Below are 14,378 nucleotides of genomic sequence, written 5' to 3'. Positions count from 1 at the left end.
TGTACACCCAACACAGTGACAAACTGGTGTGCGCCCCCTCTGGCAGGATCTGCTGTTCTTTAAGCTTCCTATGCCCTTGTTTTTAAGAAAAAATGCCATAAAAGTTAAGCAAATGAGACTGAGGGGCTCCAGGCTCCATTAAAGGGGTATTCCCACAAAGACAAGTCTCTTATAAAAAAAAAAAATATCACATTCTCTAATTCACTGTTATTAACAAAATCAGTCCTGCTGGACACAATTCCAGTTGCCACTAGACACGACCCTGTAACTTCTGACTTGGGGTCGGGTGGCCGCCATCTTGGATTTCTGTGTGAAATTGTGGAGCTGAGTTTTCTGTCTCTCTCTGCTGTGTGTCTGTAGCCCCACCCCCTGCACGGAGCTCAGACTGACACATACACTGATTCACTTCCTGCCAGGAGATTGTGAGCAGAGAGAAACTGCAAACTACAAGGATATATGTGATCCGGGGGAAGGGGGAGGCAGGCACAGATCTGTGAGAGGTAGCAGAGCTCACAGTGTAAGGCTACATTCACAAGACCGTATGATTTCTCCAGTCCCGTATTTACGGGCCGTATGAGCCCGTATATACGTGACGTTTTTCATCCGTATGCAGCACGTATGTGATCCGTATTTTATACCTCCCCATAGACTTCTAGGACATACAGGACTGAAATACGGGAGAAAATAGGACATCCTCTATATTTTTATACGGCTAGTATACGATACGGTACGCTACAGTGTCAAAAACGGCAATATAAATGGTTAGACGTATTGTCCATTGAAATGAATGTGGTCGTATGTAACCCGTAAAAAAAACGGTATGGATACGGACGTTTTCATACGTCTGTGTGAATGTAGCCTAACAGTGTAATGGTCTATCAGCCTCTGTGTAATCTCCTGCATCTCTCATCTCTCTATATGTGTCAGTGTGTTAGTGCAATGTCAGACAACAGATGAAAGTGTATATACACCTGTACCCTGATAATCTAACCACATTGTCACCCCACAGAACTAGATGGATTATAATGTGTCTGCTTAGAGAGGCCACTGGCCAGCCTAGAGAGTGATAGGAGGTAAAACAGCAATAACACTGAGTAACATTGTAGAGTAAGGGGCTAAAATGATCTTTATTGTCTTTACATCACTAGGGGATTGAGATGTAAGAATTTTTTTTTGAGGGAAAACCCTTTTAACACTTAAGGAACCTGGAGCCCCTCAGCCTCATTGGATACTTTTAAAACCCTTTTTAGTAAAAACTAGGACATAAAAAGCTAAAAGAACAACAGATCCTTCCAGAGGGGGGAGCACACACCAGTATGTCAGTACCAGAGGGGGGAGCACACACCAGTATGTCAGTACCAGAGGGGGGAGCACACACCAGTATGTCAGTACCAGAGGGAGGAGCACACACCAGTATGTCAGTACCAGAGGGAGGAGCACACACCAGTATGTCAGTACCAGAGGGAGGAGCACACACCAGTATGTCAGTACCAGAGGGAGGAGCACACACCAGTATGTCAGTACCAGAGGGAGGAGCACACACCAGTATGTCAGTACCAGAGGGAGGAGCACACACCAGTATGTCAGTACCAGAGGGAGGAGCACACACCAGTATGTCAGTACCAGAGGGAGGAGCACACACCAGTATGTCAGTACCAGAGGGAGGAGCACACACCAGTATGTCAGTACCAGAGGGAGGAGCACACACCAGTATGTCAGTACTAGAGGGGGGAGGAGCACACACCAGTATGTCAGTACCAGAGGGGGGAGCGCACACCAGTATGTCAGTACCAGAGGGAGGAGCACACACCAGTATGTCAGTACCAGAGGGGGGAGGAGCGCACACCAGTATGTCAGTACCAGAGGGGGGAGCGCACACCAGTATGTCAGTACCAGAGGGGGGAGCGCACACCAGTATGTCAGTACCAGAGGGAGGAGCACACACCAGTATGTCAGTACCAGAGGGAGGAGCACACACCAGTATGTCAGTACCAGAGGGGGGAGCGCACACCAGTATGTCAGTACCAGAGGGGGGAGCGCACACCAGTATGTCAGTACCAGAGGGGGGAGCGCACACCAGTATGTCAGTACTAGAGGGTGGAGGAGCACACACCAGTATGTCAGTACCAGAGGGGGGAGCACACACCAGTATGTCAGTACCAGAGGGGGGAGCACACACCAGTATGTCAGTACCAGAGGGGGGAGCGCACACCAGTATGTCAGTACCAGAGGGGGGAGCGCACACCAGTATGTCAGTACTAGAGGGTGGAGGAGCACACACCAGTATGTCAGTACCACAGGGGGGTGCACACACCAGTATGTCAGTACCAGAGGGGGGAGCACACACCAGTATGTCAGTACCAGAGGGGGGAGCACACACCAGTATGTCAGTACTAGAGGGGGGAGGAGCACACACCAGTATGTCAGTACCACAGGGGGGAGCACACACCAGTATGTCAGTACCAGAGGGGGGAGCGCACACCAGTGTGTCAGTACCAGAGGGGGGAGCGCACACCAGTGTGTCAGTACCAGAGGGGGGAGCGCACACCAGTGTGTCAGTACCAGAGGGGGGAGCGCACACCAGTGTGTCAGTACCAGAGGGGGGAGCGCACACCAGTGTGTCAGTACCAGACGGGGGAGCGCACACCAGTGTGTCAGTACCAGAGGGGGGAGCGCACACCAGTGTGTCAGTACCAGAGGGGGGAGCGCACACCAGTGTGTCAGTACCAGAGGGGGGAGCGCACACCAGTGTGTCAGTACCAGAGGGGGGAGCGCACACCAGTGTGTCAGTTCCAGAGGGGGGAGCGCACACCAGTGTGTCAGTACCAGAGGGGGGAGCGCACACCAGTATGTCAGTACCAGAGGGGGGAGCGCACACCAGTATGTCAGTACCAGAGGGGGGAGCGCACACCAGTATGTCAGTACCAGAGGGGGGAGCGCACACCAGTATGTCAGTACCAGAGGGGGGAGCGCACACCAGTATGTCAGTACCAGAGGGGGGGAGCGCACACCAGTATGTCAGTACCAGAGGGGGGGAGCGCACACCAGTATGTCAGTACCAGAGGGGGGGAGCGCACACCAGTATGTCAGTACCAGAGGGGGGGAGCACACACCAGTATGTCAGTACCAGAGGGAGGAGCGCACACCAGTATGTCAGTACCAGAGGGAGGAGCGCACACCAGTATGTCAGTACCAGAGGGGGAGCACACACCAGTATGTCAGTACCAGAGGGGGAGCACACACCAGTATGTCAGTACCAGAGGGGGGAGCACACACCAGTATGTCAGTACCAGAGGGGGGAGCGCACACCAGTATGTCAGTACCAGAGGAGGAGCACACACCAGTATGTCAGTACCAGAGGGGGGAGCGCACACCAGTATGTCAGTACCAGAGGGGGGAGCGCACACCAGTATGTCAGTACCAGAGGGGGGAGCGCACACCAGTATGTCAGTACCAGAGGGGGGAGCACACACCAGTATGTCAGTACCAGAGGGGGAGCACACACCAGTATGTCAGTACCAGAGGGAGGAGCACACACCAGTATGTCAGTACCAGAGGGGGAGCACACACCAGTATGTCAGTACCAGAGGGGGGAGCACACACCAGTATGTCAGTACCAGAGGGAGGAGCACACACCAGTATGTCAGTACCAGAGGGGGAGCACACACCAGTATGTCAGTACCAGAGGGAGGAGCACACACCAGTATGTCAGTACCAGAGGGGGGAGCACACACCAGTATGTCAGTACCAGAGGGGGGAGCACACACCAGTATGTCAGTACCAGAGGGAGGAGCACACACCAGTATGTCAGTACCAGAGGGGGAGCACACACCAGTATGTCAGTACCAGAGGGGGGGAGCACACACCAGTATGTCAGTACCAGAGGGGGGAGCACACACCAGTATGTCAGTACCAGAGGGGGGAGCGCACACCAGTATGTCAGTACCAGAGGGGGGGGGGCACACCAGTATGTCAGTACCAGAGGGGGGAGGAGCACACACCAGTATGTCAGTACCAGAGGGGGGGAGCACACACCAGTATGTCAGTACCAGAGGGGGGAGCACACACCAGTATGTCAGTACCAGAGGGGGGAGCACACACCAGTATGTCAGTACCAGAGGGGGGAGCGCACACCAGTATGTCAGTACCAGAGGGGGGGGGGCACACCAGTATGTCAGTACCAGAGGGGGGAGCACACACCAGTATGTCAGTACCAGAGGGGGGGGGGCACACCAGTATGTCAGTACCAGAGGGGGGTACTTTGTATTGTTTATGACATGTGAGATATTCAATTGATAGAATTTATTTTATTGCTAACTTTTTGAAACAGAATTAGTGCAACCCACGTGCCTGTATCGATCTCTGTCTGCAGCTTACAAGGCGTTGATTCTCCTCAGTGTTTTGTGTGTGTGAATTGAGGTTTAGATTGCTGCTATGTTGTGATTGAGCCACACCCTGCTCCCTGCATCCCAGCAAGGGTTAGTAGATTGATGAGTGGCCTATCCAGTCAGCTGCTGTGGGCGGCTTCCAGGATCTCCACTGCCATTACACCTTATACCAGTGATGGCAAACCTTTTAGAGGCCGAGTGCCCAAACTACAACAAAGACCCGCTTATTTATCGCAAAGTGCCAACACAGAAATTTTGTGATTTATACTCCCTTCTCTGTCACAGTTTTCATTGATAGCAGCCCCTGAGGACATTAATAAAGCAGAAAATAGTCCCAGGTAGAGCTGTCACTTTAAAATAGCTCTGTGCACAGCAAGTCCTGGGCTGCCTGGGACTGCAGGAAGATACCTGGAGTCATCTCTGGTGATGGCCTGAGTGCCCACAGAAAGGGCTCTGAGTGCCACCTCTGGCACCAGTGCCATAGGTTAGCCATCACTGCCTTATACCTTTCCCTGTTGCTTTGCTATTCTGTGTATCCGACCTCTGCCACATTTACTCAACCTCTCTCTCAATTCTGTGCTTTGTCATCTTGGTTTTGACTCGATTCTGTCTGGTGCCACTTGTCCCTCTGTTTCCTTGTGTGAACATTGGTCTGTCTCAGACTTCCTGTTACCCAGCAGCTGCAAGAAGAAGTAAGTTTCCCTGTCTCCTTGTAGGGTCTCTCGGGGTCCGTTAGGTTCCTGATTGCAGGGCGGCTTATGTACTTTAGGCAGGGCTGTAGCCTGCAGGGACATTGCAGGGTGAGTTTGCCACCGCTTACCCAGTCGGACAGCAGCACCAAGTCTGGTTGTGGTTGCGCTGTTTGCTTGACGAACTAAAGATGTGCTAAAATATTGCTATTCTAGTTCCAGCTTTCACATGCAGCAGTTTTATTACCTCTGTTTGTTGGATTGGAGCCATTGAGTTAAATTTATTTTTTAATTTATTTATTTACTTGGGCAAATAATAGAAAAATATTCGATGGCTTCATCCGTAACCTCCCTATATTGTTGTTTTATTTGTCTCGCACAAATGTCACAGCAAAAGGAACATTTAAAGTACAACAGTAAAGTATAGAAACGTTTGCCTAAATCTGCACTAAGCAAAAATAAGCGATTCTCCAATTGACCGTAATGAGCAGTTTAGCAGGTTCTACTCTAATCCAAACCAAAAGACTCGTCCCAAATTATCCACATCCAAGTATTAAAATGTAACATAAAATATTTGTACAAGCGGTGAAGTAAACCACACAATAAAAGCGCAGTAATCTCGCTGGTTGTGTAATGATGGGCGTCCCAGTGGGCCGGTACCCCCGAGCCCCCCACTACCAGATCTCAGTCATTCGCATAAGAGCCGCAGAATACGTGGATCTATTTGGAAATGTAGATACAATTATTTGGGGTGAAGGGTCTATAAGACTTGTGGTTGGACCTTCTCTTGTAATTCCAGAGGTGAAGTTGCCATAAATCCTCAGAGGATCTGGTGTGTATTCACATGGGTGACCCCCCGCCCTGTCTAGATTGTCACCACTTTGTCTGAAGCTTCATCAGGGGTTCTTCACTTCTGACTGTGACTACAGAAGCCTGCACCCCAAATTATTCTATTTCTCTTTCCACCATGTCTAGAACAAATAAATCCACGTATACTGCGTATCTGACGGAGATCTGGTAGTGGGGGGCTCGGGGGTACCGGCCCCCTGGGACGACCATCATTATACAACCAGCGAGATTACAGCGTTTTCATTGTGTGATTAACTTCACCGCTTGTACAAATATTTTATGGTTTATCACTAAGTTACGTTTTAATACTTTGATGTGGATAATTTGGGGCGGATTTACAGTCTTTTTATTTGAATTCATCACATGCTTCAGATCGGCCAATTACAAACAGTGGGAGGGTAATGATGTCACAACCAGGAAGTGCTCCCCCCCCCCCCCCCACATCTGGAATAACTGAATCTAATGTTATATACCAGATATATCTGGGCCTAGGAAGAAGCCGGAGCAGGATACACATCTCTCCAGCTGTTATTGCTGTTATTTCTTCACATGCATCTGAAAAGGAGGAATAAATAGCCTTAACATAAATGTCGAAATGAGCAAATCAATAAAGCCCATCACCATCACCAGGCTCTGACAAGTCGTTCTCTCTTGATGAGGTCCTCCAGGGGATAGATACCCCGCACTAGACCCTCCAGCTCATCCAGTTTCCGCATCTTTTCCTTCAGAACACTCCTTCTCCTGAGTGACCACCAAGGATGGACAAGGACGAGATCACCAGAAGAATATTCAGCCTCGCCCTGGAGATCATCTACCTGCTCAGCGGAGAGGTAATCGTCTCCGGAATTCTAACATAGTCAGAAAGAGACCCGGATGTGTGGATTCCCCTCCCCCATAAATGTCCTTTCCCATACACAGGCTTATACATTAGTGCAGAAGACATCAGATGACCCTGAGGCCCCCAGCAGCCATCTCCAGGAGTCAGGAGGATGGAGTTGGAGCCCCAGTGCAAAGCTTCCTCCTCACCCCCAGATCCATGAGCAGAGGATCCTAGAACTGACCATGAAGATGACTGCGCTGCTGTCTGGAGAGGTGACACTGCTGGGGATGCTGGGAAATGATCCGGCACTGGAGGGGTCTGGGTGATGACTGTGTCATTGTGTGTGTCAGGTTCCTATAAGGTGTCAGGATGTGGCTGTGTATTTCTCCATGGAGGAGCGGGAGTATATAGAGGGACACAAGGACCTGTACCAGGACGTCATCATGGAGGACCCCTGGCCCCGCACATCACACGGTAAGAGGAGACTTGTGTACGGGGAACTATTTACAGTGTACACGTGTATACTGTGATGGGACTGCAGAGTTATCAAGTTGGAAATAGATATGTACATCTCTTGATGGCAGCTGGGCTGCAGGTGTCATGGTAGTCTTGTCCTAGAAGAGTGGGAGGCCGTGTGAGAGAGTTAAGGTTGGGAGTAAGTGACAGATCCCCCGCTGAGGTAGATGGGAGGCCTGTGGTGGTTGTGGCAGGCTAGGAATACACACAGAAAACAGAGATCTTGTAAACTACCATGGAACAGCATCTAATAAGAGGCTGATAACAAAGTCCTTACTCTGATAGAAGTACCACAGCCAGGACCCTTGGAGATCATTTCCAGACAAGCTGACCCTGGCCGCTGTTCTGCATTGGCAGCACAGAATAGCAGCAGTACTGTAGTAGCAAATCTGAAGACCGGGACAAATAAGCCCAGACAGAGCCCATATTTCTAGGTTTGCTCTGTCTAGACAGCTCTGGGCTGCCAACCAATAAACCTCCCGCTAAGCCTTAGGAAAGATGCAATAGTTTCAGATAAAGATAAATAAACTGATTAACCTGGTGAGGACATGGGTTCTGTAAGATGGGATGGGAGTGCTGGCCATGATATCTGGGTATATCATTTATTGATGTCCTGCAGGACATTAAAGCCCCTTTTCCAGGGGTCTATCACTCAAGATCACACTCTCTCCAGTGATGTTTTTTATCTTCTGTGGTGATTCCATAAGCTTCAACAATAATTCAAGGGACTTCAAGCCCTGATGCTGGATCTTATTATCCACTATATTTCCCTTCTTTGCTTTTCTTTCTAAAATCTGGACTGAATTCTACTTTGGTAGTTTCCTTCCTGAAACTGTCTCAAGAGGCAGGGTACATAGAAGTTTTATAGGTGTGGGAGGGGGAGCACTCCCAACAGACAAAGGAGAGGACATAAAGACCAGGATCAGTGATTACTGCTCATGCATAGTGATGAGCATGCCCAAACAGCAAAGCTCCAGTCTGTAGGTGCCGGATACATAGGGTTCAGGATCCAGGTCAATGTTCAGGAAAAAGCGCCAAGCTGCTTGATTGACTGCTGAGCAACCAATCCTGTAGCTTGCAGCCCCTTTGTACTACAGGGATGTCCACAGCCAACGGCTGTGCTTTCTGTGCAGACTGAGGAGGGAGAGAAGAAGGGCTGGATAATAGAAGAAGCCAGAGGTGATGATGAGGAGCAAAATCTGACTTGGGTGGCACACAGTGATACTTTGGACAAAGATGTGGTGGTCAGGAAGCTCTTGGCAGCCAACAGAAGAAGCGTAAGGGGGCCAAAGCGCAGCAGTCAGCCCGCAATCACATTGTCGCCTGCTACTGCCTGTGCTCAGGGACCCGTTAAACAAAGACCATCCCACAGGGAGTCTGCAGCATGGCAGATTTTTCTTTTTTTTGCACAACACTTGTAATTTGTAGGCAAACAGTCCGAATGTGGAGCAGCACAGCGAGTATAATGGATCAAGTCCAGTGGTGGGTGCACACATCCAACAAACCCCATCCACCGGTTTGTATGGTCAGATATCCAAAAAAATGCAATGAGGCAGCACTCCAGTAAGTATAAAGGTGATCTTTATTCACCCATGGCAAAATAAGGTGCAACGTTTCAGCTCATCCATAGAGCCATTATCAAGTATCTCTGGACTCTATGGATGAGCTGAAACATTGCACCTTATTTTGCCATGGGTGAATAAAGATCACCTTTATACTTACCGGAGTGCTGCCTCATTGCATTTTTTTGGATGTCATTTGTAGGCTGTGCCACCATCCAATAAAGCGTGGCCAAAGCCGTAACAATCTGAGCACCCCCCATGTATGACCAGGCACCGGCAGAGTAAACATGAGCGATGGCTGAGGCACCAAAAAGGCCTAGCCTGTACCACGGCAATCACAGCACCACCGTCACTGAGCCGGTCCTTGCCATCCGTTCAGCTTTCCATCCCGAAAATAATGGAGAGAAAGCATAAGTTTGCCCCATGACACACACAAGCATTTCCAAATTGCTGGCCTTTGAAATTATCACTTTAACTCCGGGGCAGCAAGTGCTGGACTCTGACCTCTCCATCTCAGTCTGTGGGGCCACTATAGCTCCGGGGCCGCTGTCTTGGGGTTGTGCTGGACTCTGACCTCTCCATCTCGGTCTGTGGGGTCACTATAGCTCCGGGGCCGCTGTCTTGGGGTTGTGCTGGACTCTGACCTCTCCATCTCAGTCTGTGGGGCCACTAAAGCTCCGGGGCCGCTGTCTTGGGGTTGTGCTGGACTCTGACCTCTCCATCTCAGTCTGTGGGGCCACTATAGCTCCGGGGCCGCTGTCTTGGGGTTGTGCTGGACTCTGACCTCTCCATCTCAGTCTTTGGGGCCACTATAGCTCCGGGGCCGCTGTCTTGGGGTTGTGCTGGACTCTGACCTCTCCATCTCAGTCTTTGGGGCCACTATAGCTCCGGGGCCGCTGTCTTGGGGTTGTGCTGGACTCTGACCTCTCCATCTCAGTCTGTGGGGTCACTATAGCCCCGGGGCCGCTGTCTTGGGGTTGTGCTGGACTCTGACCTCTCCATCTCAGTCTGTGGGGCCACTATAGCTCCGGGGCCGCTGTCTTGGGGTTGTGCTGGACTCTGACCTCTCCTTTTCACCATATATCAATCTCTTGCCGCATCTCAGAAACCTCTCCAGAATCCGACTATTTCTGACTATTGAAACTTTGAAAATGCTAATTGTTGCTCTGATTCACTCTCAACTAGACTCGTGTAACTCCCTACTAATCGGTCTTCCACTCTCTAAACTCTCTCCTCTTCAATCTATTCTTAAAGAGAACCCGTCATGCAAAATAACCCCCCTAAACTAAATATATTTTCATAAACTGCCATTAGAGAGCATTGCCTCTATCCCCTCATTGTCCCTCTACATGCCTGTAAACCTAAGCAATGAGGTCCTAAAGCTGTATGCAAATGACCTGTGAAATGTCCAATGAAGCATTAGCATATTCAAGCTGTCCACTCTATTCATGAGTGGGAGGCACAGCCACACCCCCAGTGCATGACTGACAGCCTGTACAATGATGTGAGGCTGTATAATGATGTGCTTCCTGGTGCTGGCGCCCCCTGCAGCCTGTGTGTGCATGTGTGTGTGTATAGGAGAGATACAGCAGCTCCAGGCAGCCATGTTACAGCAGAACATGTCATATTCATGTGTAGCTGATGTCTGTGTCTCTCACATGTGTATTAGGAGGATGCAGCATGTCAGCAGATGCAGCACACACACCAGCAATGCTTTACTATACATTACACACAGACATGAGCAGGGGGAGGAGAGGGGAGGGGGAACAGGGGTGACATCACTGCCTCTGACCATGTGACCAGCTTCATTTACATGATAAAAAATAGATGATTTTACAATGAATAATGTATGAAATAACCAGATAAAGGCTGGGATGGATCCTTGTGATCTGCTCCAACAGGTAGAGGTGACAGGACTAGTGACACAGACCTGATGACAGGTGTCCTTTAATGCAGCAGCCAGGCTCGTCTATCAGACCAAACGCTATATGGATGCCTCCATCATACACTCTCTTATATCTCTTATATCTCTTGTGCCCCCCCCCCTCATCCTCATAGACTGTAAGCTCTTTATTCCCCCTCATCCTCATAGACTGTAAGCTCTTGTGTCACGTCACCTCCTCATCCTCATAGACTGTAAGCTCTTGTGCCCCCCCTCATCCTCATAGACTGTAAGCTCTTGTGTCACCCCTCATCCTCATAGACTGTAAGCTCTTGTGTCCCTCCTCATCCTCATAGACTGTAAGCTCTTGTGTCCTCCCCTCATCCTCATAGACTGTAAGCTCTTGTGTCCCCCTCATCCTCATAGACTGTAAGCTCTTGTGTCCTCCCCTCATCCTCATAGACTGAAAGCTCTTGTGTCATCCCCTCATCCTCATAGACTGTAAGCTCTTGTGTCTTCCCCTCACCCTTATAGACTGTAAGCTCTTGTGTGATCCCCTCATCCAAATAGACTGTAAGCTCTTGTGTCACCCCTTCATCCTCATAGACTGTAAGCTCTTGTGTCACCACCTCATCCTCATAGACTGTAAGCTCCTGTGTCCCTCCTGATCCTCATAGACTGTAAGCTCTTGTGTTCCCCCCTCATCCTCATAGACTGTAAGCTCTTGTGTCCCCCTCATCCTCATAGACTGTAAGCTCTTGTGTTCTCCCCTCATCCTCATAGACTGAAAGCTCTTGTGTCATCCCCTCATCCTCATAGACTGTAAGCTCTTGTGCCCCCCTCATCCTCATAGACTGTAAGCTCTTGTGTCACCCCCTCATCCTCATAGACTGTAAGCTCTTGTGTCACCACCTCATCCTCATAGACTGTAAGCTCCTGTGTCCCTCCTGATCCTCATAGACTGTAAGCTCTTGTGTTCCCCCCTCATCCTCATAGACTGTAAGCTCTTGTGTCCCCCTCATCCTCATAGACTGTAAGCTCTTGTGTTCTCCCCTCATCCTCATAGACTGAAAGCTCTTGTGTCATCCCCTCATCCTCATAGACTGTAAGCTCTTGTGCCCCCCTCATCCTCATAGACTGTAAGCTCTTGTGTCACCCCCTCATCCTCATAGACTGTAAGCTCTTGTGTCCTCCCCTCATCCTCATAGACTGTAAGCTCTTGTGTCCTCCCCTCATCCTCATAGACTGTAAGCTCTTGTGTCACCCCCTCATCCTCATAGACTGTAAGCTCTTGTGTCCCCCCTCATCCTCATAGACTGTAAGCTCTTGTGTCCTCCCCTCATCCTCATAGACTGTAAGCTCTTGTGTCACCCCTGATCCTCATAGACTGTAAGCTCCTGTGATCAGGGCCCTCCCTCCTATGACTGTTTGTACTCTGTAATGTAATATATTTGTCCCCTGTGATGTGTTACGCTATGGAATATGATGGCGATATATACAGATTATTATTATTATCCCCATTACTACAGGGTCTCCCCTCTACAGCATCGGGGACATCCTAATGTTATAAGATAACCCTGTACCGGATCCCACGCGTTTTGTCCGAATACTTTCTGTATTGTTAGAGATTTTCCTTGACATTTTAGTGATTCTCATCACCAGCAGCGAGTGCAGAAAGGATAACCGGGTCTGAAAACCCAGAGCATCTGACATCAGTGTGATACTCACCTGGCTACTGATCCAGGGCAGACCACCTTGCTTCTTCTTCCAGAGGCAGATTTCAGGCCCAGAGATCCCCAGACATTGGTGTTAATATATATTGTCCATTCAGCCCAACAGAGCAATCAGTGTAGCGTCCCTTCCATTCCTCCTCACTAAGTAACTGTATACAGATTATTTCCCATTCACCAGCATGTGGAAGATATCTGACCCTGGAGGAAGCCATAAACTGCCCCTGGATGAGGTCGCCCCCCTGGATGGGGTCTCCCCCCTGCCCCTTTAGATGGGGTCTCCCCCCTGCCCCCCTAGATGGAGTCGCCCCCTTGCCCCCCTAGATAGGGTCGCCCCCCTGCCCCCCTAGATAGGGTCGCCCCCCTGCCCCCCTAGATGAACCTGTTGAACCTGAGTTTAGACCAACCAACTCATCTAAAATGTAGAGGTGAGTTTTAAGGAGCGCAACAACCGAAGATATGAACTGAGAGAATGGTCTGATGTGTAGAGCAGTCTCCAGCTTCTCCTGTACCCATCACTGTGTGTCCTACAGATGAAATCATTGATGGAAATCCACCAGAGAGATGTCCCAATCTTCTGTATCCCCAGGACGGTGCAGAGGAGACGCCCAATGTCCCAGAGAGTCATCAGGTAGATGGAGCTGAGCCTGGGACCTCATCTATACAGGGGGTGGAGGGTCCTGTGCTCATAGATTGTGGGGGCTCTTGTGTCATCTGTTCCTCCTGTCTCCTGTAATGTACTGACAAATCAGGGAGAAGATGGGACTTATATTATATCGGAGGCTGAAGAAGAGAGGATGAGGGGCGATCACCCGTGTAAGAGGGAAGTGGTGGAGGACATTCCCGGAGGTGACACCACAGGTAGGTGATAATGGAGGGAGAAGAGAGGATGAGGGGCGATCACCCGTGTAAGAGGGAAGTGGTGGAGGACATTCCTGGAGGTGACACCACAGGTAGGTGATAATGGAGGGAAAGAGAGGATGAGGGGCGATCACCCGTGTAAGAAGGAAGTGGTGGAGGACATTCCTGGAGGTGACACCACAGGTAGGTGATAATGGAGGGAGAAGAGAGGATGAGGGGCGATCACCCGTGTAAGAGGGAAGTGGTGGAGGACAATCCTGGAGGTGACACCACAGGTAGGTGATAATGGAGGGAGAAGAGAGGATGAGGGGCGATCACCCGTGTAAGAGGGAAGTGGTGGAGGACATTCCCGGAGGTGACACCACAGGTAAGTGATAATGGGGGGAGAAGAGAGGATGAGGGGCGATCACCCGTGTAAGAGGGAAGTGGAGGAGGACATTCCCGGAGGTGACACCACAGGTAGGTGATAATGGAGGGAGAAGAGAGGATGAGGGGCGATCACCCGTGTAAGAGGGAAGTGGTGGAGGACATTCCCGGAGGTGACACCACAGGTAAGTGATAATGGAGGGAGAAGAGAGGATGAGGGGCGATCACCAGTGTAAGAGGGAAGTGGTGGAGGACATTCCTGGATGTGACACCACAGGTAGGTGATAATGGAGGGAGAAGAGAGGATGAGGGGCGATCACCCGTGTAAGAGGGAAGTGGTGGAGGACATTCCTGGAGGTGACACCACAGGTAGGTGATAATGGAGGGAGAAGAGAGGATGAGGGGCGATCACCTGTGTAACAGGGAAGTGGTGGAGGACATTCCTGGAGGTGACACCACAGGAAGGTAGTAATGGAGGGAGAAGAGAGGATGAGGGGCGATCACCCGTGTAAGAGGGAAGTGGTGGAGGACATTCCTGGAGGTGACACCACAGGTAGGTGATAATGGAGGGAGAAGAGAGGATGAGGGGTGATCACCCGTGTAACAGGGAGGTGGTGGAGGACATTCCTGGAGGTGACACCACAGGTAGGTGATAATGGAGGGAGAAGAGAGGATGAGGGGGGATCACCAGTGTAAGAGGGAAGTGGTGGAGGAC

The 14,378-nt window shown here is 50.3% G+C and overlaps 1 protein-coding gene across 3 annotated transcripts in view; it reads left to right on the top strand.

Annotated features, from left to right (window-relative positions):
• LOC140122810 (oocyte zinc finger protein XlCOF8.4-like) overlaps nucleotides 1-14,378 on the top strand; it is a 217,981-nt gene that overhangs the window by 191,891 nt on the left and 11,712 nt on the right. Inside the window, exons 2-4 of one of the 3 annotated variants that reach the window (XM_072144035.1) lie at nucleotides 6,655-6,756; nucleotides 6,845-7,018; nucleotides 7,097-7,220. The exons of 1 other annotated variant lie outside the window; for it this stretch is intronic. In XM_072144035.1, coding sequence (XP_072000136.1) covers nucleotides 6,685-6,756; nucleotides 6,845-7,018; nucleotides 7,097-7,220 — 370 coding nt within the window. In that variant the 5' untranslated portion in view covers nucleotides 6,655-6,684. The remainder of the gene's footprint in view (nucleotides 1-6,654; nucleotides 6,757-6,844; nucleotides 7,019-7,096; nucleotides 7,221-14,378) is intronic. One more of the 3 variants, XM_072144036.1, reaches the window with a different exon arrangement.

The sequence above is a fragment of the Engystomops pustulosus genome, chromosome 3 (assembly GCF_040894005.1).
Source record: "Engystomops pustulosus chromosome 3, aEngPut4.maternal, whole genome shotgun sequence".
Lineage (NCBI taxonomy): Eukaryota > Metazoa > Chordata > Amphibia > Anura > Leptodactylidae > Engystomops > Engystomops pustulosus.
This window is presented reverse-complemented; position numbering and strand designations above follow the sequence as displayed.